The sequence below is a fragment of the Phyllosticta capitalensis genome (assembly GCF_038381095.1).
Source record: "Phyllosticta capitalensis strain CBS 128856 chromosome Unknown BKA78scaffold_2, whole genome shotgun sequence".
NCBI lineage: Eukaryota > Fungi > Ascomycota > Dothideomycetes > Botryosphaeriales > Phyllostictaceae > Phyllosticta > Phyllosticta capitalensis.
The window spans coordinates 3,121,546-3,143,496 of record NW_027117440.1 but is presented as its reverse complement, the minus strand read 5'-3'; the positions used below and the strand labels follow the sequence as shown (position 1 = coordinate 3,143,496).

Here is a 21,951-nt window from a genome sequence, read left to right as displayed (position 1 = left end):
CAAAACAATCCGTTTCAGTGGTCCTAGACAGTAGTCTTAGACCGTGGTCTTAGACCGATAAAACCTTCAACACTCCGACCTCCTAACCTCTGACTTTCCAATACCCCAGTTTCCCAACTTTTAAAGCCACAAGTCCTCTCGGGCAGCTCTTCTATGGTATCTTCGCTCACTCCACGACCCCAACCAAATCTTCCAGAGGGAGCCCGAACCATGGAGCTTTCAAGATTTGCCGATAAGAACGACCAGGGGAGTGATCATCACCACTCCAGACTACAGGACTTGAATGCTAATACTTCATGAAGGCTAAGAAGGCGCTTTCCGGGGAGCAGAAGAAAGCTTACCACTTCGCTGAGGTGAATGCTGAGGTTGCAAAATTGGACCAAATGGTGAGCTTCACATCCGGAGCGCACAAATCCAAATCTTTCTGCTGATCCCCAACGCCCAGACTAAAGAGGTCTCGAAGAAGATTGCCAACATTGCGAAGAGCGCGGAATTTGCTGCGGCCCAGAACGCTGCTAAAATATTTCTCATCGAGAGATTGAGAAAGACTTTGGAAAGTCTTGTTCCCGAGAAGGACGACCTGGGAGTCGTCAAGAACGCTCTCGGGATGACAGAAGAGCTTGATGATCCTATTGTTCCTGATGAGCGCTATCTGCTGGACGACATATCTGAAGATATTGGGGTGGCGCTTCATTTAGTCGACCTCAAGATGGAGACGCGCAAGAAGTTGAGGCAGCTGCTTCAAGATGCAAAGTGATGGGCTGGGAATGTATGCAATGGGGTCAATGGCGGGGTTTACTTCATGAGGGATTATCCTCACTCCGGGTCTCATGGGTACATGTAGCTTTTTCTGGAGTTGATCGAATCTGTCCGCGTCTCCAATCAATCCGCTTTCCAGGTGACCTTGGCGCCTCCTCGTGCCCACGAAACAAAAAACCTACCTGGCGGTCCTATCCCAAAACCTTTCACCACCCAACCCTCCAACCTTCTCATCGACCGACCCGCTCAGGCAGCTCTTCTGCTCTATTGTCACTCTCTCCACGCGCTCAACCGAAGCTTTCAGTGGGAATTCGCACCATGGAGCTGGCGGAATCCGACAACGAGAACGGCCAGGTAGATTCCTGATCATCCTGACTCTGGAATTCACTTTGAACCTGACGTTTGCGCTTCGCGCAGGCCAAGAAAAAGCTCTCCTACGAGCAAGACGAAGCCTTACGCATCACAATGATCAAGGCGGAGCTCGCCAAGCGTGAACAAATCGTAAGCTACAGTCTCCACCTCATGTACTGAAAGACAAATGGCTAACCTATCGCTCAGAACGCCAAACTCATGAAAATGATCGAGGAGATCATGGACCACGCCAAGTTTATTCAGGAAGACATGGAGGAAAACAACAAAGAGTTTGAGAGCCTGAAGAAGCTCCTGGATGAAGACAAGTGTTCCTCAATCGAGCAGTTGGGCGCCGTTGAAGGGTCTCTCTTCCGCACGAGTACCGGCGGAAAACTTGCCGACTTTGAAGCAGAGATCGCCCTGGACTTAGCTTCGGAGAGCCTGGAGATGGCTCTACGCTTGATCAAGATCGAGAAGAAGACGCGCGAGAGGATGGTACTGCTGGCTGGACTTGAGGATGAGGATTGATGTGGTCGCAGCCTCTTCTTTCCCCGCCTCCATGGTGGTGGACAACAACAAACCTCAAAGATAGAGTAAGGGATAAACTGGATGTAGAAAAGACTTAGCAGAGGAAACACCGAAATGAATGGAACCAAAGCCTCAGATCAAAACACACAACCTATGACTACGTGATTGATTGAGTCCACCTGCGTCCCCAATTCACTCACCTTCCCAGTGACACTCGAGCCGACCTGCCCACAAAACAAATCTTCCAGCGGTGCACGACCAAAACCTTTCACTCACCAACCCAACCACCCACAAGACCTCTCAGGTGTCTGCCACCATGACCTCGCCCTCTCAACACCCTCAGCAGAACCTTCCAGAGGGAAGCGGCACCATGGAGCTCGCAAAGGCCATCAGAGTTTATGACCCGGTAGGTCCAGCTCACCGTGACTCTGGGCTGAACTCTGGACTTGAACGCTCATGCTCCGCACAGGTTACGGAGACGCCCTCTCAGAAGCTCTCTAAGAGCCAGGAGCAAGCTTGCCAAGTCGCCGAGATCAAGGCTGAGCTTGCAAAGATGGACCACATCGTAAGCCTCCCGTCGCATTGGAAGCCCGTAAAGCACACGACTTACCATACAGTCAGACCGCCGATGTCTCGCAGCTCTTGGACCAAATCATCAGCAGCGCCTTGACGGCCAAGACGAAGATGGCCTGCAAGACGGCGCTTCACAACGACATGAGGAAGGACTTGGACAACCCCTACCATGGACGCTTTTCGGGAGCACCAATGAGAATTACCGGATACACTCTTCACTTGACCGCTGAAGAGGGCATGGAGTCCGATGCTCCTAGAGAGCGCGGCAACATCCAGCGCATTTTGGAGGATGTTGAGGTGGCGCTTCGCTTGGTCGAGGTGGAGACCAAGACGCGCAAGAAGCTGAAGGCTGATGTCCGTGCTGCAGTCAATGCCGAAAATAAGTGGTAGTGGGCTAGCTGGACTTGCGTTGGTTTCGTTGGCAAGGGTTGGTCTACAGGAGCTTCCTCTCTCCTGTGCCAAAGGTCAGCAATGGGATTCTAGAGGGTTGACGGTTCAATACGAATTGCAAGCTATGATCAGAACATCGTGCATTGATGACTCCGTGTCGTTCGACAGTCCTCGATCGCCGGTCTTGAAAGATCGAGTGCAAACCAAAGGGCAAGGTCGAAACCTCCAACCATACCAAACCTTCAGGTAGCTTCCACCATGACCTTGCCCTCTCCGCATCTTCGGCAGAATCTTCCAGGCGGAAGCGGCACAATGGAGCTCGCGAAGACTGACAATGTGAGCAATCAGGTTGCCTCTTTACAATTGCCGCTCCAAAACCTGGACACTAACACACCATGCAGGCCAACAAGGAACTTTCCTCGGAGCAGAAGAAAGCGCGTCGCGTCGCCAAGGTCAATTCCGAGCTCGCAAAGCTTGAGGAGATGGTAAGCTCCAATTACGAAGCCTGCAGGCTGGAATACAACGACTGACTTCGACGCGTCGTAGAACACCGTACTCGAGGAGATGATGGAGGCCATCATTCAGGGCGCCAAACATGTAACGATCAAGGCGTCTTCCGACAAGTCCATACTCGCAATCCTGAAGGACCATGTCGACGAACATCACTTGTCCTCGGGTCAGGCTTTGGCATCCACCGCGACTTGTGTTAGGAGGATGGGCGACGACAACTACGACTACGACTCCGACAATCCTGCGCAGACGATGTCCGAGGTTGTCGACTTGGCGCTTCGCTTGGTCAGGCTTGAGAAGTCGACTCGCGAGAAGATAACGCTCTTGACCGAAGGCCAGGATGAAGTCCAGGATGGAATCAAGAATGGAGACAAGGATGGAGACAAGGTCGAAGCCGATGCCAATGCGGAGGAATAATTCCTGAGACTTCATGAGGGTCAGTCGCGGGAATGGTTTGCAAGGAAACATTCTCTTCCCTCTTCTCTATGGACATCAAGCAATGGAAACTTTCGAGGGTCAATCTACCCTACAAATCTGAGTGAGGCATGATCAGAGACATCTGTGGCAATGCGCTTGTGACTTACTCATCCATAACATGCCACTCATCCACCGAACCTGAAAGACCAAGAGTGCAAATCAAAGTCCAAGGTATAGACACAGCCCAGCGCCATTCATCTGCGTTTCGGTTGAACATAGAGGAGCACAACACGACAAACGCAGCGTCCGCATCGTGCTCGAAAAACCTGGAATGACCTTTCCGCATCTCCTCAGTTCTGTGCGTGACCTACCAACCTCCAACCCCTCTCTTCCTGCATCATGAGTCAAGCGATGGATGTCCAGGATACAAGCGTCTATGCAGCCCACGCTGATGGGCACGATGACTGCAAGTACGCACACAGACCAGACCATCTCTACCGCTTGGTACACCGCGTGGGGTAGGAAGCAACTCCAATTGCGCCTGGCTTTCTTGGAAATAATCCTAGTGAGAAGAGCGAAATAGAGCGGGGATTGGGAGAGCGGGACGGGACCAGCCGAAGCAAAGAGAATTGCGATTCCGTTGCGAGTGGTGGGCGTAAACGAGGAGCCGGCCGGGCCAGACCTCACTGCGCATTCTTTTCCGTGGGCTGATATCATGCGCAAGAGAGAAAGACGCGAGCTGGGCGGGATGGGGGCGAAAACAGTACGACGGGAGGTAGGCTTGGGCCCGGCGCTTGGAATACGGGGTACCAACAGAGCTTCGAACAGATGTTCAACACGCGCTCTTGGTGCATGGAGCTCCACAGGTAGTAGATGTGCATGTGTCTTTGCAAAGCGTAGCAACATGATATTTTTTGGGGCATGACATCGTAATTTCGTTTTCCTCGTTTTCATCTCACCCGTTTCCCGGTTCTCTTACAAGCAGCACCTTTTACGCCGGTCCAATTACACCGTCTTTTGACATTCCCCGTTGCCACGTTTTTCATATCGTCTCATCTCATCAAATCAATACGGCCCATACTTGTGATCCGGGCTGGGATCATTCGCCTTCTCGGCCTTTTCCTTGACGCGGTCCTTATCCTTGACAATCTTGCTGCGCAGCCTCTTGAGCAAGCCGGGCGCGGGCTGCGGCGGGGGCCGCGGGCCCTCTTCTTCGTCGCGAATGGTGCCACCGCCGCCGCGCTTGCCCGACTCGTTGCTCTTGGTGCTTTTGGGCTTGGCGCGGTGCTCCAGAGGCAGGTCTTCGCCGCGCTCCCACGCGCCCCAGCGCCGCTCCAGCTCGTCGTCGACCTCGCCGCTGCGCCGCGCGCTGCCCGCCCGCTCCCATATGGACGGCGACGACGCCTTGGGGCTGTTGTCGCTGCTGGGCCCCGTGTCGCTCTTGGCGCGGGCGCGGACGGTCGAGGTGCCGGCCATGGCGCGCTCGAAGCCGGCATTGACGGCGCGGAGGTGGTCGGCATCGTCGGGCTGGCGATTCCGCGAAGTGGTAGAGCCTGAAGGCGACGTCGAGGGCCGCCGGGTGTGCTGCGAGGCGACGCGAGGAGAGGGCGCCCGCGACGAGGCCTGCGAGGTCGGAGCGGCGGGAGAAGGCAAGGGCGGCGTTGGCGTCCAGGATGCAACGTGGATTTGTGGAGTTGGAGTTGGAGTTGGAGCTGGAGCCTGGGTAGCAGTGGCGTTTGGTGTGCTCCGGTTGCGCGAAGAGGGCGACGGTGAGCGGCCGCCAGACGGCGAATATGAAGGGGCCGTGAGGGTCTGTGGCATGCTGACTGAACTGAGTCGATGTGATTGTGTCTTGGTGGAGAGTGTAGGCTCGAGGTCTCAGGTGGTGGATGTAGGAGTGGCTGTCGCCTTGTGGAGCATGCAAGGTACCAGAATCATGCGAAGGGTGTAGGAATGGATGGGTGCCTGGGTGTCAGCTGGGGCGGAATTTGGAGAATAAAAAGGAAGAGAGATGCGCAGCAGAAAAGACTATTTTCATTCAAGATTTGACAGGTGATGTATTTTTGCTTGTTGGATTCGAGGCTGCGGATGGTAGCAGTTCTAAACATGGAGGGTGCGTGTGGCTGGTGGTGAGGAATGCGAAGTCTGGGGCAGTGTCGGTGTCAGTCAGCCTCGTGACGTCAGGGGATCAGGGCAAGGAGGACAAGGAAGATGATGGGGGCGGAGGGAGGAGGTGGGAAGGCGATGAAGGGCGGGGGTGAAGGCAGACGGCGGAGGACATGATGGTGTTGTAGAGAGAGAGAGAGGTTGGGTTCTGACTGCTGTCAACGGTCTGGCAGACCCCGGGGTGCCCGGATGCGTGGGCTTGGCAAACTCGGCGTCCAAATTGGCAGGCACTGCTAGAGCCTGTTTCGACCTGACCTCTCGCCGTCCGCGTCTCTTCAACACCACAACCACGACCCTTTCTGGCATCACGACCGGCGTACATGTCGCTGTACCCCTCACTTTGCTGCAGCTGGATACGAGCTGGACGGTTGGTGGTTGCTGACATGCTCCCTGCGTGTCACCGCCTACGCCTACCGCTACTGCCTGCCTGCCGTGCGGTTGCCGACCAGTCCCGGACCCATTGAATGACGGCCGTCGTGTTGCTCCACCCTGCTAAGCTTTGTCTCGCTCCGTGCGTCCATTTTCCAGTCTTTGTCCGGATCAAGACCGCTGCTGCCATGACAGGGCTGAAAGGCGCGACCCGTATCGCGCAAATGAGACTTCTTTTCGCATGGGTATCCTACTACTGAGGACTATCTCTTGGCTGTCCAACGCAACCATGGCTCCCTTTGTTCCGCTCCACCATGCCAGTCAGTTGTGAACGAGCCCTGTCCGTCAGTCTCACTCGCCTTCGCCGTGTCCATGTCCTGTCCTGCGCCACCATATGATCGCCGCGCCGTGGCCCTATCGTTTTTGCGCTGATATCACCTCGATCTGGCCCGTTGCAAGCCCTCCCTTCTGCACCTAAAAGTCGCCCCCAGCCTTCTCTCCATCTCTTTCCTTCTCTCCCCACACTCTATCCTCGTCGCCGTTGCACAATGGGTTGGAAAAGTTTGCTCTCTCCAACCGCAGCGCGCTACGCGCCGCTCGGCTCGCCCACCACCCACGCCCCGCGGCCACGAGCTCCGCCTCGCCGAATGCTTTTTGCTGCCACCGCCGTTGCTTTTGCTGTCTTCCTGATTGGCCTGGCTTCATACGAGGCAAAACCGCACCTCGAACGCGCTGGTTTTCGAAAGATTAAATTGCCCCATGTCAGTTGGTGGCGCTTCGACTCGGAAAAAGATGCCCTCAACTACGGCCTCACGGACGACCAGTGCGATGTATGTCTTAAGTTGATGCGTCATGACTTGTCCTAACACATGCAGGCGGCATTTCCGGGTCTCTTTCAGGAAATCGACAGAGCAAGAGAGCATTTCAAGGAAAACAAGATTCAAGAGAAGGATGTGCGGATCGGAGCAGGGGAGGAGGAAATCACAAACTCCCGCAGCGAATTCCATGCCATGATCTACAACGGACAGGTGCGTGCAAACGCTCCAAGTGTAGACGCAAACTGACGTCCTGCAGCTGATTGTCGTCAATGAGACCAAAGGCGAGCCTGACCGGTCTCGCGGCCTTGCTGCTCTGGCGTCTCTACACCGCGCCATGAACGCCATTCCCAATCCGCGCGAGCTGCCAAACATTGAGTTTGTGCTAGACCTGCATGACCGCGGCGAGGCGGGATCCCCAGACAAGGTCCGTTGGACTTGGGCCCGGCACAAGACAAACCAAAACATGTGGGTCGTCCCCGACTTTGACGGATGGTCATATCCCGTGAGTTTCCAACCCCTGATGCTGTTTCCACCAACTTACCCATTGAATCAGGATGATGCCGTTGGCTCGTACCCCCAGTTCCGCGATGAAGTCATGGAAGCAGAAGTCCCATTAGACGACAAGATTCCCCAGCTGGCATGGCGCGGCAGCTTGGGAGTCAACGGCGGTTTGCGCAAGGCGCTGGTCGAGGCCTCGGAGAATCAGACTTGGTCTGATGTCAAGAGCATTGATTGGCGCACGAGGAACAACGTGATCCCCATGCAGGACTTTTGCAAGTACAAATACGTGGCGCACACAGAGGGTAGGTGTAGTGCCTGGTGTCGAACTTCTCAAAACTAACAGTGACAGGCAACACCTGGAGCGGCCGCCTGCGCTACCTCCACAACTGCAACAGCGTCCCTGTAATCCACGAGCTCGATTGGGTCGCCCACTACTACCCGCTGCTCCGCCGCGAAGGCGCGCGTCAAGTGCGTTTCCAAACACCATCCCCTACCAGCCAAGCGCCTCACTAACCCGCCCTACCTTAGAACTACATCCACGTCGAACGCGACTTTTCCGACCTGTCTTCCGCCATGGAAGACCTCGAGGCGCGCCCCGATTTCGCCCGCGCCATCGCCGCAGAATCCGTCTCTACCTTCCGCGACCGCTACCTCACGCCCGCCGCCGAGGCCTGTTACTGGCGCCGCCTCATCCACGCATGGGCCTCGGTCCAGGCCTTCGAACCACGCCTGTACGACTATGACGGCGAGGTCGACGTCGAAGTTGTGCAGGGCGAAACGGTGCGCAAGGGCGACGGCCGCCGCCGCCGCGGCATGAGCTGGGAGCGCTACGCGTTTCGCACCGGCCATTCAAACGAGCACGGGTTCATTGAGGGCGGCGCCGACGAATGCAAGGCTCCGAAGAAGGAAGAGGAGGAGAGCAAGAGCAGCGGGTTGGGCTTGACCTCGGGGCTGAGCCATCTCTTGTGGGGCTCCTCTGACGATGACAAGGACACGTCGAGCAAGGATTTGGATGCGAAGAAGGAATCGCCAAAGACGCAGGAGCTCAAGACTGAGCCACAGACGCCGACGCCGGCTGTTGAGACTCCCGTTACCCCTACGCCATCGGAGGCGGCGAAGGACACAACGAAGGACGCACCAAATGGCAAGACTGCCGCGCCGCAGTGGTGGTGGGCGGCGTGAACACCGCCAAGAGCATCCTTACTCTCAAGATTTTGTTGAAAGGCTTGTCTCGCCGGCAACTGCTTGTCTCGCCGTCGGTTGCCGGCGCAGACTTGGCTGCCACAAGAGTTGGACATGGCCGAAGCAAGGGACGCAGGAGCAATGCGAATGATGGCATGGCACAGCGACGTCTATCTCGAGGTCGTCGATCCGCCCTGGAGTGGATTGCGACATGGAGCTCTGGGATTTGGTCATCCTGCACTCAAGCAACATCGACGCATCCGTCCTTGGGGTTGCGAGGGGACTTTGCGCCACCGTCGCGCCCCCTCGAGCGCTCCTTGCCGTCGCCAGCTACACTCGAGACATTGCAGCACACTCTACTGCGCTTCACATCACGACGAGCACATGTAACGAACCGTTGGACGAGCGAGTAAAAATACGAGCGACGAACAGCATCGATAGACGCATCAGCATCACATTAGAAGGAGATGGCGTTTTGCTTGGGCCATGAACTGGTCGATTGGGAGCATTGTTGGCCAGCCGCAGCGTCGGCAGCACATATTCATATAGTAATAGCGAGATACCCCAGCCAGCGAGCGAGTGCGTTGGCGTGGCGAGGAAAGTCTGTTTTGACCGCCAATTCAATGTTTCGAGCACTTCTGCTTCTCATGCATCCCCCACATCGTCACAGTGTGCCAGCCAGCCACAGACTCCAATTGGCCCCCAACATACTCGCTGAAGACTGTCCGTTTTCGACACCAAGACATGCTCTATCACACCTACCGATTCAATGGATCGGAAGGGGACGCACGGCATGATATCTCGAACGAAGGAGCAACCCACGGCGTCGGCGCGGCCAGGGTACCGAGCTAGCGCGCGGGCGGCACCAACCTACCTGAAAGCTTATCTGGACCTTGCCTCCCTGCGACCCTGTCAAGTGTCAAGTGTCAACTGTCATCCCGCCCTTGTTTGCGCTTCCTATCTTGCCACCACGTCGACGACTTGATGAAACGGAAATGGAGGGGAGAAAGGGAGGATGGCTGGACAGGGGACGGCAGAGAACAAGAGACCAAGCACAGCGACAAGGACCAGAAGCAGGAAGCAAGAAAGCGATGTAGAAGCGACCTGAGCAGAGCATCAGCATGAAATGCCACCAACTGATTATCAGCCGTTCTCTTTTGCTGCGTCTGCGAACAGGAACGCCGCAATCTGCCACGGCATTGGGTTCAACCTCTCTTTTTTTGTCAGTTGGTCCAACGGTCGAAATGGGCAGCAGGTGTTTCCTTGTCAATCTGTCTCCCATCTTCATCGCGTCTCGTGCGGGATCATCTCTTTTGGGCAGGTCGATGATTTTGATGTACTGGGACGTTTCGTCTCGTCGTCTGGACAGCGCGTTGAGATGGCGAAACCAGTCTTGATAGCCGCGCTCGCTAAACTGTCCATCAGGTCTCTGACTCTCTGGAATGTTCGCACGTCTTTCCCCATCGCTCAATCACAATGCAAACAGAGATTTCCTACTACTTCAGGCAAGTCGATGTCGCGACAAAAGACGCAGCGAGCCCAGAAATCTTGTCCGGACGAGAGAAGATTGGCATGTCGAAGAAGCAGTCGACGCAGCTGTCTTGGGCCTTGCTCGCTAAACCATTTATCAGGTCTCCCACCACCCCCCGGACTTGTCGCTTGTTATGGCCGCCATGGTCGTCAGACTCCGAGGACGGCATGCCTGCTACTCATCGGTCGTAGCGAAGGGCCAGAGAGGCAGACGAGGTGTCGTTCTTCGAGGGGGGTCTTCCAGGAGGCGCGGCGGCTTCTATTTGACCGTGCACCCCAGCTATAACGCGGAGATGCAGCCAATGCTATAGCAGCACGCATCCACGCCTTTGTCGGTCGACAACACCGTTTTGGCATCGCGAGTCGTGCCGTTTCTTCCAGTCTCAGCAGCTCTGGGAGCTGTGGTAATCTCGGCAAGGTTGACGGCGCGCAGCAAGCGAGCACAGCAACCCCTCAGGCCAGCAACCAGAAGCGAGAGCGGAGAGCGTACAAACGTGAGGCCTTCAACCGCGCAACGCGGAGGTTCTGGAAGCGCGCCACACGTCCCCCACCACTCCTTGCACCACCTCTTTCTTCCAGCAAGAAGAAAGCGAGCCGGCCAGCCAGCGTCAACACTCGACGACTTGAAACGAGCGCAAGCAACCGATGAAACAGCGCGGTGGAGATTTGTCCGTGAGTCCGGCCACCGGCCGCACGCGTAGCCGTCCGTCGGCACGCCGATCCGGAGTGCGCCCACCTGTCAGCCAGCGCCGCTCCCATGCGCTGTGATGAAGGACGGGGGGGGAGGAGGAGCATCGCAAAGAGCGATTCACGCCGCGCTTGGCTACCGCTTTGAGTTTTTCGAGAGGGGACGCGAGCTCAATGAGGAAGGCCGCTTGAGTCCAGCATTCGCGATGGACGGACCTGGACACACGCTGTACGCACAGATGTCGCCCGCGTAGCTGCTGTAGGTCAGTTGAAACTACCCCTACAGGGGCACGCGGCAGATATGCGCGTGGCGGATCTCCATCTTGCTGATGGACGGCGGTCATTGTTTTAGGGTGGCATGTCGGTACAGGGGGAAGGAAACGTAGGCACGTCAACCGGACTGCCGAAGGTCCATCAATGGAGAAGTCTACTCCGTAAGAGGTAGGACCGTCTTTTATTTTGGGAGCTCGTTGGAGAGTGGTCTCCAGTTTTCTGCTTTTCGTCTGCTGCTTTATATACTTGTCGTCGTCTGCTTGTGTTGGTGGCTAGGTAGCCGGATTCTCCCTCTCTTCGCCCACGCATATACCCCAATTACTAGAGGCACACAGTCCTTCTTCCACTCCTTCTGCATCGACCAACCCTCCTTTCACTCAAACAAAAACAAAATGAAGTTCACCACCGCCGCCATCTTCGCGGGCGCCGCCTCTCTGGCCGCCGCCGCGCCCTCCAAGACGCTCGTCAAGCGCGCCGACACGTGCGAGCAGTACGGCACCATCCAGACGGGCAGCTACACCGTCTACAACAACCTGTGGGGCCAGGGCAACGCCGACAGCGGCTCGCAGTGCACCGGCGTCGACAGCCTCGACGGCGAGACCATCGCCTGGCACACCAACTGGAGCTGGTCGGGCGGGTAAGTGATGATTTGCCTCGCATCATGTACGATTTTGAGGGATACGAAGCTGATGGACGACGACATGTAGCTCTTCCTCGGTCAAGTCCTACGCCAACGCCGCCCTGACCTTCACCGCCAAGCAGCTTAGCAGCATCAGCTCCATCCCGACCACCATGAAGTACAGCTACACGTACAGCGGCACGCCCGTGGCCGACGTCGCATACGACCTCTTCACCTCGTCGTCCGCCTCGGGCGACTCCGAGTACGAAATCATGATCTGGCTGGCAGCCCTGGGCGGCGCCGGTCCCATCTCGTCGAGCGGCTCTGCCGTCGCCACCACCACCATCGGCGGTGTCAGCTTCAAGCTGTACAGCGGCCCCAACGGCAGCACGACCGTCTACTCGTTTGTTGCCGACAGCGAGACGACCAGCTTCGATGCCGACCTGATGGACTTCTTCAGCTACCTCGAGCAGAACCAGGGCTTTAGCACCAGCCAGTACCTCACGACTGTGCAGGCTGGTACTGAGCCCTTCACCGGCAGCGATGCTGTGCTGACCGTGTCGGAGTTCACTGTTTCTGTCTCGTAGATGCGGGATGAGAGGGACGCGAAGTGAGGGGTGGGAGAGCTAGTGTTCTTGAAGACATGTATTGATTTGTTTGTTGCTCATCAATTGTGTCTCTGTGACGTCTCGGAATACCTGCCAGTGTTGTTCTCCATGTTGTGCAGGGGGCGCTCATCTTTGACCGCACCTTGAAAGGGGTGTAGACACGAGACGAGGTTGACACTCCAGCCCTTTGCTCCACTCACGACGCGCAAGCGAAGGCTTGCCCGAATACAGCTCTTCCAGGAAGCGCACGTCGACAAATACTTGGTATTTTGCAAAAAAGGACTTGATCATCTCTCTTGGTCTGGATTATTGATCGCGTCGGTCAAACTACGCTGCTTCATCTCGGCGACGCCACCGGCCGATGCGGCGTCCCGTACAGCCATGACTTTGAGAGGTCTATGCAAAGCCACTTGCGTCGAGGTTGGCAACATCGTGTCGGTGTCCCTGGAGCCACTGCTGTGGGATCGTAGAGGAGCGATTGGTGGCTGATTTTGAAGGCGGAGGTGGAGTGAAAGCTTCGTAGATGGCGTTTTGGCGGGTCGCCTGATTTTAACATGCTGGGTCCATTGGCATGAGGAAGCCATTTCGGAAGCTATAGCCGCTGATGGGGGAGAGGCATTGTGTGAGGCCATCCAAGGACGCGTAGGTTTGGACGTGGTGTATTGCATGCGTCTTTGCTGGCTGGCTCCAATCGATGTGAGGGCCCCGCCGATGAAGTTGTGACAACGCTCGGTAGTAAATGGGATTGCTAACACCATAGACCTCGGGGGCGACGGCGCAAGCCTAGGTTCTCCAGATCATGTTGTTCATTGACTTTCCGGTTCTTTTGCAGCCTCACAGCCTCATGCGATGATGCCAGACCTCGGGTCATAGTCTTGCTGGTGTCCTTTACCATCCTTGGTCTTCCTCCTCTTTTCATTCCTCTTCCTTCTCTTCTCCTCGCGCTCGCGGTCCTCCTTCTCCTTGGCACTCTCCAAGCGTGCCTGCAAATCGACCACCTCTTCCTGCTTGGCCTCTTCCCTCTTCCTCTTCAACCATGCAAGGCGATCCCGTACCTCTTGCACAGTCGCGCGCTTCACCTCGCCTGTTTGGCCCGTCGCCACCAAGTGCTGCTTGCTGTTCAAGTGCTCCACAAACTGCAAGTTGTCCTTGAAAGTCAAGTCGCAAGCCTCGCAGTAGAATCCAGCTCCTTTTCCGCGCTTGCCCACGGCGCTGCCTGCCGGCACCAGCATTGTCTTGCCCACCATCGACCCAACATCCAGTCTGGTCTTTCGCGCCTCCGTCTCTTTCGCGTCGGGCGGCGTCGACGCGCGCCGCACGTACTTCTTGCCCGCCAGCGCTGCCTCATATCGCGCTTTGCCCTCTTCCTTGATCTTGGAGTCGTGGTCAGCGGCGCGCTGGGCGTATTCGGCGCGATCCCAGGTCTTGCGGAAGGACGTGTCGGACGCGGAGTTGGAGCCGTAGGCCCCGGCCTTTTTGTTGTCGGACATGATGACTTCGGACTCAAGATTGAAGAGAAGGAGTGCGTGTTTGATGACGGCGGGTAGTGGATTGGAGCGGTATGGGAATTGATGTTGAGTGATGTTGGTTCATGATGGCAGTGGCAGGAAGCTTGAGCGGAAGAGACCCGCTAGCGCCGGCAATAGGCCGGGTTTAAGTTTACGACTCGTCACTGCCCCGACTTTACCTTCTGTCCTTCGCCGACTCTTCCTCTGCATACAATTCTCCTTCAATATTGTTCATACATCGCCATCGCATGCAAATCTTCAAAACGCCTCATTGATGCAATTTTCATCGAGATAGGATGTTTTACTTGGACGCCAATACCTGAGACGCAGCCGGCTTCTAGGTACAAAATCAGGACATTGAAACTTCCATGAAACATCACGGAACCCATCACAACAGCTACGCCGTACGACACATACAGTTTTTGCTTGCTTGAAACGTCAACGACTCCCGACGGTTCTTGGCGCTCGATAGCACATCCCCAGGTTCGAGTCAAGATGACTGGATAGAGGGAAACCGTTCCGACGAAGGATAACCACTTCCAACAGCCAATGCAGCCAGGTTTCAGAGCTCCTCTGGTTTTGGTATTTTGAGGAGAGGTTTTGCAACTCGGTCATCTTGATCGGAGGGCGACTGTAGCGAGCAATCCAGACATCGACCGATTGCAGACACCCTCCAGCTGCTGGAAAGCCCACGATCTGAGTATCTCGGCGGCGTAAAGCTCATCGATCTTGTGCTTGTCGTGTGGTGAGGCGATTCGGAGATCCGCCACGCTTGCATTCTCGAAGCGATTACTTGTCGACTAACACAGAGAATGTGGCTCAGGTACTGCGTAAAGAACCCTTCTTTCTTTTTGCCAATGGTCTTTCAATCGATCAGGGGCCTCTGATCACTCCCCAGCTTCAATCCGGTCCAGACACTCTTCTGACTCTGATTGGACCTTTTACGTCATCCACGCCCACGTGGTTACCAAGAACCTCTCCACGCTGCAGTATCTCAACCTCTCCTCGATCTCGCATCTCCCAAACCACCTGACGGATCCTCGGCATGAGTTCACGCCACTCTTTCGCGCCTTCGGCCGTAAGTTCTTGGCTGGACAGAGCGCGCACGACTTCCGAAGGGCAGAATGTCTTGGGATATGCACGGTGAGTGAGGAAATAGTTCAACGATGATTCCAGAGGAGAGGACATGGTGTTGATGATATTGCGAAAACTGGTCCTGGAAGAGAGATGGATGTTGTTGGAGGATGAATAATGTTCCGAAGTTGGCCCTAGAAGCTGCCGCCCAATCTTCAAAAAGATCTGCCGACGCGCAGCACATGGCCACGGCTCTCATCCTTCTGGTTAAGCTTAAAAAGATTCGATCAAGCCTTCAACAAGATCACTTGGCCAAAGAAAACCAAGGCAGATGGCACGCAGAGGAGCTGACTCTTTTTTCTGCCAAGCATATTTGATGTCCTCGTCCCACATATCTATTTCAAGACTATCGGGCTTCCTCGGCGCTGACGATGTGCAGCCAACAACGAGGCCAACCTTCACCGATAGCATGGGCGGAAAAACTGCTCCCATTAAAGGCAACCATCTAATCCATGTTCAACATCATGTCTCATCCATGCCGCACCGACCGTCCTCCGGATCTTTGCTCGACCCCTTGCCGTAGATCATGGAGACTGCTGGACCGCTTCTTCATCAAGCCCCTCTCAATAAAAGACCGTTGAGAAGACTTAAAAGCTTGGACGAAGCAAAGAAATCGAACAAGGCCGTTGATTGAAAGAAAAATATATTTTTGCGGAAATGGCGGACCGTCGAACCGAACCATTCTGAAAACAAGCCACGATCTTTTGAAGAGAACGGCACAGCAGGCGTTTACCTTGGCGACCGTGACCACTCCTTTTTGCTGGTTTACCGCCCATTCTGCGGTTGAGCAGGAGCAAAGTGTTGTTCCATCATCTCGTTAAGCGGCGAAAGGAGTAGCACGCAAAGACCACGCGCATGGGCACTTGCGTTTCAACAGCGAAGCGATTGGTCAACACCCTCAGCCTTGTCCTATCTCGGCCATTTGTACCGCGATGTGGAGTTGCACGTTGCAAATATATGAAACTCGACACTCTTTCAACTCGCCCATTGCCAAAAGCACGCGCCGCATCAGCGCAGAAAAGCGTTAGCGAATGCTATACAACTCTTGGCAAAAGCCTCGACTTTGAGTGCGCTGGGCTCACTCCACCCGGCTCCAGACTGGCAATTTCCGACGGGAGCGGGCGCGATGCCTTGTATATAAGAGCATGGAGAATCTTTGGTCGTTGTACATTTCCAACAACAAGCCCGGCTAGTCCTGCTTTATCGTTCCTTTTCGACGCTGCTGCGCATTTGCGTCTACATTCGTTCTTTCAACCGACACTCTTTCACATTTCAAAATGAAGACTACCTACGGTGCCCTCGCTCTGGCAGCTGCGGCCAAGGTGGCTTATGCCCACACCACTGTTTACGCGGTTTGGATCAACGGCGTTGACCAAGGTCTGGGCAACTCGGACAGCGGATACATTCGCAGCCCTCCCAACAACGACCCCGTCAAGGATGTCACGTATGTCTCATAGCCCCTTCATTTGTGCTTTTTTGTTGTCCTCTGGGATCTCAAGGAGTGATCGGGTGCGGATTCTGCTGTGCTTTTCAAGAGTCATTCGAGCGCATACATCAAGTATATTTTGACAACCTACTAACTGACTTGACAGCTCCACCGACATCACCTGCAACGTCAACAACGTCCAGGTCGCAAAGACCCTCGAGGTCGCCGCCGGAGATGTCGTTACCTTCGAGTGGCACCACAACTCCCGCGATGCCTCGGACGACATCATCGCCTCCAGCCACAAGGGACCGGTGATGACCGTAGGTTTCCTGGCTGCGTTTGCCGTATGCTGCTTGACTGACGCGTTTGTAGTACATCGCCCCCGAGGACAAGGGCGGCAACGGAACCAACTGGGTCAAGCTCGCAGAGGAGGGCTACAACGCCAGCGACGACACCTGGGCCGTTGACAACCTGATTGCCAACGACGGCAAGCACAACGTCACCATCCCCGACATTGCCGCTGGAAACTACCTCCTCCGCCCCGAGATCATTGCTCTCCACGAAGCTTCAAATGTTGGTGGTGCTCAGTTCTACATGGAGTGTGTCCGTAAGTGTTGATCCGAGCAAACTAAGTCCAAGAAAGAGTTTTAGTCTAACGAATAACAGAGGTCAAGGTCACCGGCAGCGGCTCGACCAGCCTCCCCTCGGGTGTCTCCCTCCCCGGTGCCTACAGCGCCACTGACGCTGGCATCGAGTTCAACATCTACGGCGACTTCTCCACCTACCCCATCCCCGGCCCCACCGTCTGGGACGGCGCCAGCAGCGGAGCCTCCGCCACGCAGGCCGCCTCGTCCGTCGCCGCCACCAGCGCTGCTGCCGCGGTCTCTACCCCCGTTGCCGCCAGCTCTGCTGCCGCGGCCGTCCAGTCCTCCAGCGTTGCCGTTGTTCAGTCCTCGACCCCCGTTGCCGCTGCCGCTTCGCCCAGCGCGTCGGCTACCGCTGATGACGAGGACGAGTACGACTGCGATGACGACGAGGAGGAGACCACCTCCAGCGCTGTTGCCGTTGCTGCTACTTCTCCCGCTACCACCCCCGCCGCTGTCACTCCCTCCTCAGCTGCTGCTGCGGGTGGCAACTACATCTCGACCACCACCGAGGTTGTCTACGTGACCAACGTTGAGACCACGACCGTCACCGTCACTGCTGCTTAAACAGCTTTAACGTCAGAAGGACTAGGCTTGTTGCTACAGTATGACTGTTTGTACACTGCCGAGTGACGGGTCACGACGCCAAGAGGTTGACTCCTTTGATTCTGTCTCTCGTCTCTTCGGAGACAGGGAACCGCGCCTACACGCGTCGAACTGACGGTGTGGGACTTGATTGTTTTGTATTCCTTGTATATATATCAATGCATTGCGCAGCGGTGTTGGTGTTTTCCAAAAAAGGGCTCTTAAGTCTCAACTTTCTTCTCCATGTGATCCGTTCTGTTGTGCTTTGTTCTGAGAAAGACAATCCCCTTCTTTTCCTGCAAGTCTAGTCTTCCAAGTGCAGTCGTCTAGGAGCTTCCGAGAGCCGTAGCTACGGAGAGCGTTCGGGTACCGCGTTTACAGCTAGAGCACTTAGCCATCAGAATCTCGAGAAACTTCCTGTTATTTAGTCCTCCTTGGTCGCTATGGACACTTTGAGTGCCAGATGTCCCCTGAAGTTGTTAGATAAGCTTGCCACGAGCGATAGGGAGCCTTTAGATGGGCGGCGATTCATCGAACGGGACACCCATTGCTGCTTTGATCTTGCAGTACGCGCCTTAGAGACGCAGTGACTGATCCTACTTCTCCGCGGCGGCTTTCCTACATGAAGACTTTCGAGTCAAGTCCACTACTCTGGTATCAATTCGGTAGGCATTGATGGGGCTGTATTTTCGGGCGAGCGCATGGAAGCGATTGACTTCATTAGCAAGTTGGCTGCCTGGGAGCTTTCAGACAATCAGTTTCAGCGTTTATAGCAAGAGATTTTTGAGAGATTTTTGGAACACATGATTCGTATTCGCCTTGACTTGACCAAATGTTTCTCTCCATAAACCTTGCAACCTCAAAGTCCACGTGAAACCACCGCTTCCATCCGCAGTCTAATGACCATCCAGCTCCGACTCCGCCCGCAACAACAATCGCATGCCGTGATCCGCCACCCTTTTCTCCGCCTCGATCTCCTCATTGACCCTCCGAATGCCTCAGGTCGTCGCAGTGCATAGGTCATGGCGGGCCATCAGGATGGTATCGAAGTGCAAGGGGTAGTGCAAACATAAAGAAAAGAGAGGAAGAAACTTACCAACCATTTCGCCCGGGCCAGAGGGGTGCTGCGTGACGTGGAAAGAAACCGCCCTTGACGCGCCCGCCAACACACAGCAGAAGGCGAGCACATCCGTCGGAGGCGGCCGGAGTCGACGTCGGACGCTGTCGTACCACCGCAGCAGTGGTGTTCCGCCGCTGGCTTGACAGGGTCGACTTCGAAACTGTTGAGAGGATTGGAGAAGTAGGGAGGGGGAAAGTGGTACGCATTGGTACTCCTAAGGGACGGTAGCCGTTAAGATTCATGAGCGTTGAGCATGATGGGAGATTTGGAAAACTCGAGAGGGATTTCAAGAGTGCGCATCGTCATTCTGCGGCGACGACTGGCGCCGGGAAAGCCGTGAGCGCTGAACACTGATTGTGGTGGTTGAGATTGGAAGCTGTTCTGCTTCGAAAGAAGTGATGCTTCGCCGCTGACCAGACAGATTCAATGTCGAGAATGGAGAGGTAAATGCGGGTCTTTTGACGCAGGCCGTGGACGTGAGCGCTGAACACGTTGAAGGGAAGTATTGAGGAGAGAAAGAGGCGCATTTTTTGCCCGACGACAATAGTCGCCGATACTACCACTCGACCACGAGTGTGAGCGCTAAACATGGTGACGGGGGCGATAGCTCTATCGAAGCCATGCAGGTGAGGAGTCCCACTGGGCCATCGAGAAGCCTTGCCGCCGCTATTGTCCATGTCCCGGGAAAGAGTCGACCGTCGAATTCGGCAAACACAAGGCGAGGTCTTGTCAGGAGGCGAGTTGCGCGGTGACGACCAGAGCCTTTTGGCGCAGGCCGTGGACGTCGGCTCCGGACACCTTGACAAGATGTTGACGGGAGAATTGAGAGAGCTGGAGGGAATCGAGTGCGCATTTTTACGGCGGGGGTGCTGACCATCACCGTAGACGTGAGCGCTGAACACGTTGAAAGGGAGAGTTGAGAAGGGGAAAAGGACGCATTAGTTCAGGCGTAGTAGCACACAGCCTCGTATATAGGCGCTAAAGGCATACCAACTCCTAGGTGAGCGCTGAACACCAGAGTACCAGGTGTGCGAAACGTCGAATCATGCCGCGGAGGCGGTAGCTCTGTGTAAGCCACCTGAGGATTCCACAGGGCCATGAAGAGGCCGTACCGCCGCCCTTTCTTCGTGAGAAGAAATCGCTTCGACGTATCGGGAGTTGTCGTTCGGGCGTAGAGGGAGAAAGTGCGCATTTTTTGCTGCTGGTCCTCCCAAGGACCAACAATCATGGGAGCGTTGAACCCATGCTGAAGGGAAATGGGGTCGGCGGCAAAGCAGCGACTGGAGATTTTGCGCCTCCCCAGAAAGAAGTGTCGCCTTGCCAATGCGGTGAATCTCGCTGGAGTGCGATTGAAGACGTGCAGGAGATCGAATGCGCATTTGGGAGCAGGCCATTTGACCGCTGGGGTAGAGCGCTGAACACCTGTTTTAGAGAACGGGCTTTTTGGTGCGAGGGAATCAAGCGCGCGTTTGTCCCAAGCCAAAGGCATGTGGGAAGTAAGCGCTGAACACCCGGCGTCCGCAAGCAGAACAAGGCCCGCTTCGATGGCCGCAAGTTGTTGTTGTCGTGTGAAGAAGCATCCAAGCATTGTGTGCCGAAGATGGTGAATCGAGAGCAGGAAGTCAAGTGCGTGCGCGTCGTGCGCGCGTATTTTGGAATTCAGAGACGCTGAACTGACGTTTGGAGTTTTGGGTTTAGGAGAGGGCCAACGACCACTCTCAGGGCGTGTTACCGTGGGAGACTGACGAAGACAAACTCCGAGTAAGGGGGTCAACGACCGCCCGCAGGGAGATGTCGCCTTGGGGTTTCTGCGAAGAAGAGGTGGTCGTAAGAACCTGTCAAGAGACAAGCTCCGAGGGTGTGCTTGCGAAAAGCTCAGCGAGCAGTGAGAGTCAAGTACGCATTTTACGGCCACGGCTAGAGGCTCAGAGCGCTGAACTAAAATTTTTGATTGCAGGGCGCGTTTGGGCGACCCTGGGAAGGCGTTATGATTGACTGGAGGACGGCTGTCGGTAGACCGAAGAACGATATTGCAGTGAGAAACGGTCTGAGTTGTTTGATTGAGGGCGCCTCACGGCACCACTCCGAGTGTTGTTGTTGTTTCCGAGGCTTTGCGTGGCAGAAATCGCCGAGCATTGGGAGTCGAGTGCGCATTTTGTCAATGGGCCGAAGGCTCGTGGCTGAGCGCTGAACAGGTCTTGACTGTTGACAGGTTAGTAATGCTCCAGAAAAAAGTAGAGTGGAGACTTGGGGCGTACCAGAGTAGTGTCAAACATCGAAGCTGATGTCCAAGGCAGAGTTGAAAAGAAAGAGGGAGAAAGGGTGCGCATTTCTGGCGTGTTACCGGTTTGCCGATAACCAGAGCCTTTGAGCGCTGAACAAGTATGACACCGAGGTACGTGGTCGTTGATCGACTACAAGGAGCGAGTGTTAGCATGGCAGAGGATGCAAATGCGAAAGCAGTGAAGAGCGAAGAACTGTGGGCCCGCCATGACCTGAGACCTGGAAACGACTGTCAGCACAATCGCGTGTCCGAGGAGCATTCGAATGACGCGACAGCACACGCTTGTGCTGCGGTGATGGGTTTCCAAAAATTGAGAGGACAGCTGCGGACTAAGAAAGTGGACTACGTCGCCAAAGCCGCGAAAGAAGTCTTGGACTGCGTCGCCAGAGGCCCGGATGACCCGTCGGCCTGCACTGCCGCCTGCCACCACCACCGCGTGATCTGGGAAGGCAAAGGGAAGCGAACACCGAAGTGAACAAAGGCACCTGTTCGGTGGCCAAAAGGGTCCAAAAATTGGAGGACGGCCGCGGACCAAGTCTTTGGACTGCATCGCCTGAAGAGCCAACAGAGTTTTGGACTGCGTCGACAGAGGCGTGAGTGAAGCTTTGGACCGCGTCGCCGGGGCGTGACTCAACAGTGTTGAACTGTGTCGTCAAACAGCGATGGACTGCGTCGCCAGAGTACGGTAGAGCCCACAAGCTCCAGCGCGAGCGGAAGCTTGTGAGCAACCCGAAGTCGATGAGTAAAGAGGGTGCTCCGCCCTGTTGAAGGGCTTCTGGTGGCGTGGCCACCAGCTTGGATCGAACCAAGAGTTGGAGGAGGATGAAGAAGAAGGGAGGGAGGATGAAGGGTGGGAGGTTTAAGTACTCGTGGGCAGCCACTAGCGGCGCTAGGCAGCTGGCGAACAGATGGGCAGGTGGCAGGCAGAGAGGGAAGGAGCACCCTCCAGCGTGACCTGGGCGGGCGACT

General features: G+C 55.7%; 11 protein-coding genes across 11 annotated transcripts; 6 read left to right on the top strand and 5 right to left on the bottom strand.

Annotated features, from left to right (window-relative positions):
• Positions 1-296: 296 nt before the first annotated feature.
• On the top strand, positions 297-757 carry BKA78DRAFT_293034 (uncharacterized protein; the record flags this gene model as incomplete). Its single annotated transcript, XM_066886148.1, has 2 exons — positions 297-386; positions 446-757. 2 exons carry the CDS (start codon positions 297-299, stop codon positions 755-757), a joined length of 402 nt encoding a protein of 133 aa, XP_066748387.1.
• Positions 758-1,077: 320 nt separating this feature from the next.
• On the top strand, positions 1,078-1,638 carry BKA78DRAFT_293033 (uncharacterized protein; the record flags this gene model as incomplete). The annotated part of the gene is made up of 3 exons (XM_066886147.1): positions 1,078-1,113; positions 1,177-1,260; positions 1,318-1,638. 3 exons carry the CDS (start codon positions 1,078-1,080, stop codon positions 1,636-1,638), a joined length of 441 nt encoding a protein of 146 aa, XP_066748386.1.
• A 303-nt stretch (positions 1,639-1,941) lies between these two features.
• On the bottom strand, positions 1,942-3,166 carry BKA78DRAFT_88120 (uncharacterized protein). The gene is made up of 3 exons (XM_066893898.1): positions 2,996-3,166; positions 2,714-2,929; positions 1,942-2,664 (listed from the first exon to the last, which is right to left on the bottom strand). Exons 1-3 carry the CDS (start codon positions 2,996-2,998, stop codon positions 2,245-2,247), a joined length of 639 nt encoding a protein of 212 aa, XP_066748385.1. The 5' UTR covers positions 2,999-3,166; the 3' UTR covers positions 1,942-2,244.
• Positions 2,653-3,635, top strand: BKA78DRAFT_88198 (uncharacterized protein). The gene is made up of 3 exons (XM_066893899.1): positions 2,653-3,086; positions 3,148-3,537; positions 3,588-3,635. Exons 1-2 carry the CDS (start codon positions 2,997-2,999, stop codon positions 3,526-3,528), a joined length of 471 nt encoding a protein of 156 aa, XP_066748384.1. The 5' UTR covers positions 2,653-2,996; the 3' UTR covers positions 3,529-3,537; positions 3,588-3,635.
• Positions 3,636-4,593: 958 nt separating this feature from the next.
• On the bottom strand, positions 4,594-5,349 carry BKA78DRAFT_293030 (uncharacterized protein; the record flags this gene model as incomplete). The annotated part of the gene is made up of 1 exon (XM_066886146.1): positions 4,594-5,349. The coding sequence occupies one exon, from the start codon at positions 5,347-5,349 to the stop codon at positions 4,594-4,596; it is 756 nt and encodes a 251-aa protein (XP_066748383.1).
• Positions 5,350-6,710: 1,361 nt separating this feature from the next.
• On the top strand, positions 6,711-8,564 carry BKA78DRAFT_350356 (glycosyl transferase family 90-domain-containing protein; the record flags this gene model as incomplete). The annotated part of the gene is made up of 6 exons (XM_066890978.1): positions 6,711-6,893; positions 6,939-7,091; positions 7,138-7,383; positions 7,435-7,684; positions 7,732-7,850; positions 7,911-8,564. 6 exons carry the CDS (start codon positions 6,711-6,713, stop codon positions 8,562-8,564), a joined length of 1,605 nt encoding a protein of 534 aa, XP_066748382.1.
• A 2,722-nt stretch (positions 8,565-11,286) lies between these two features.
• BKA78DRAFT_87883 (Xeg-xyloglucan) lies at positions 11,287-12,439 on the top strand. Its single transcript, XM_066893897.1, has 2 exons — positions 11,287-11,691; positions 11,762-12,439. The coding sequence occupies exons 1-2, from the start codon at positions 11,447-11,449 to the stop codon at positions 12,258-12,260; spliced, it is 744 nt and encodes a 247-aa protein (XP_066748381.1). The 5' UTR covers positions 11,287-11,446; the 3' UTR covers positions 12,261-12,439.
• Positions 12,440-13,123: 684 nt separating this feature from the next.
• BKA78DRAFT_293027 (uncharacterized protein) lies at positions 13,124-13,771 on the bottom strand (the record flags this gene model as incomplete). Its single annotated transcript, XM_066886145.1, has 1 exon — positions 13,124-13,771. The coding sequence occupies one exon, from the start codon at positions 13,769-13,771 to the stop codon at positions 13,124-13,126; it is 648 nt and encodes a 215-aa protein (XP_066748380.1).
• Positions 13,772-16,200: 2,429 nt separating this feature from the next.
• On the top strand, positions 16,201-17,560 carry BKA78DRAFT_293026 (glycosyl hydrolase family 61-domain-containing protein; the record flags this gene model as incomplete). The annotated part of the gene is made up of 4 exons (XM_066886144.1): positions 16,201-16,367; positions 16,516-16,669; positions 16,722-16,956; positions 17,016-17,560. The coding sequence occupies 4 exons, from the start codon at positions 16,201-16,203 to the stop codon at positions 17,558-17,560; spliced, it is 1,101 nt and encodes a 366-aa protein (XP_066748379.1).
• Positions 17,561-18,396: 836 nt separating this feature from the next.
• On the bottom strand, positions 18,397-19,126 carry BKA78DRAFT_307266 (uncharacterized protein). The gene has a single exon (XM_066887844.1). The coding sequence runs from the start codon at positions 18,938-18,940 to the stop codon at positions 18,671-18,673; it is 270 nt and encodes an 89-aa protein (XP_066748378.1). The 5' UTR covers positions 18,941-19,126; the 3' UTR covers positions 18,397-18,670.
• A 515-nt stretch (positions 19,127-19,641) lies between these two features.
• Positions 19,642-20,286, bottom strand: BKA78DRAFT_293025 (uncharacterized protein; the record flags this gene model as incomplete). The annotated part of the gene is made up of 1 exon (XM_066886143.1): positions 19,642-20,286. The coding sequence occupies one exon, from the start codon at positions 20,284-20,286 to the stop codon at positions 19,642-19,644; it is 645 nt and encodes a 214-aa protein (XP_066748377.1).
• Between the last annotated feature and the right edge of the window lie 1,665 nt (positions 20,287-21,951).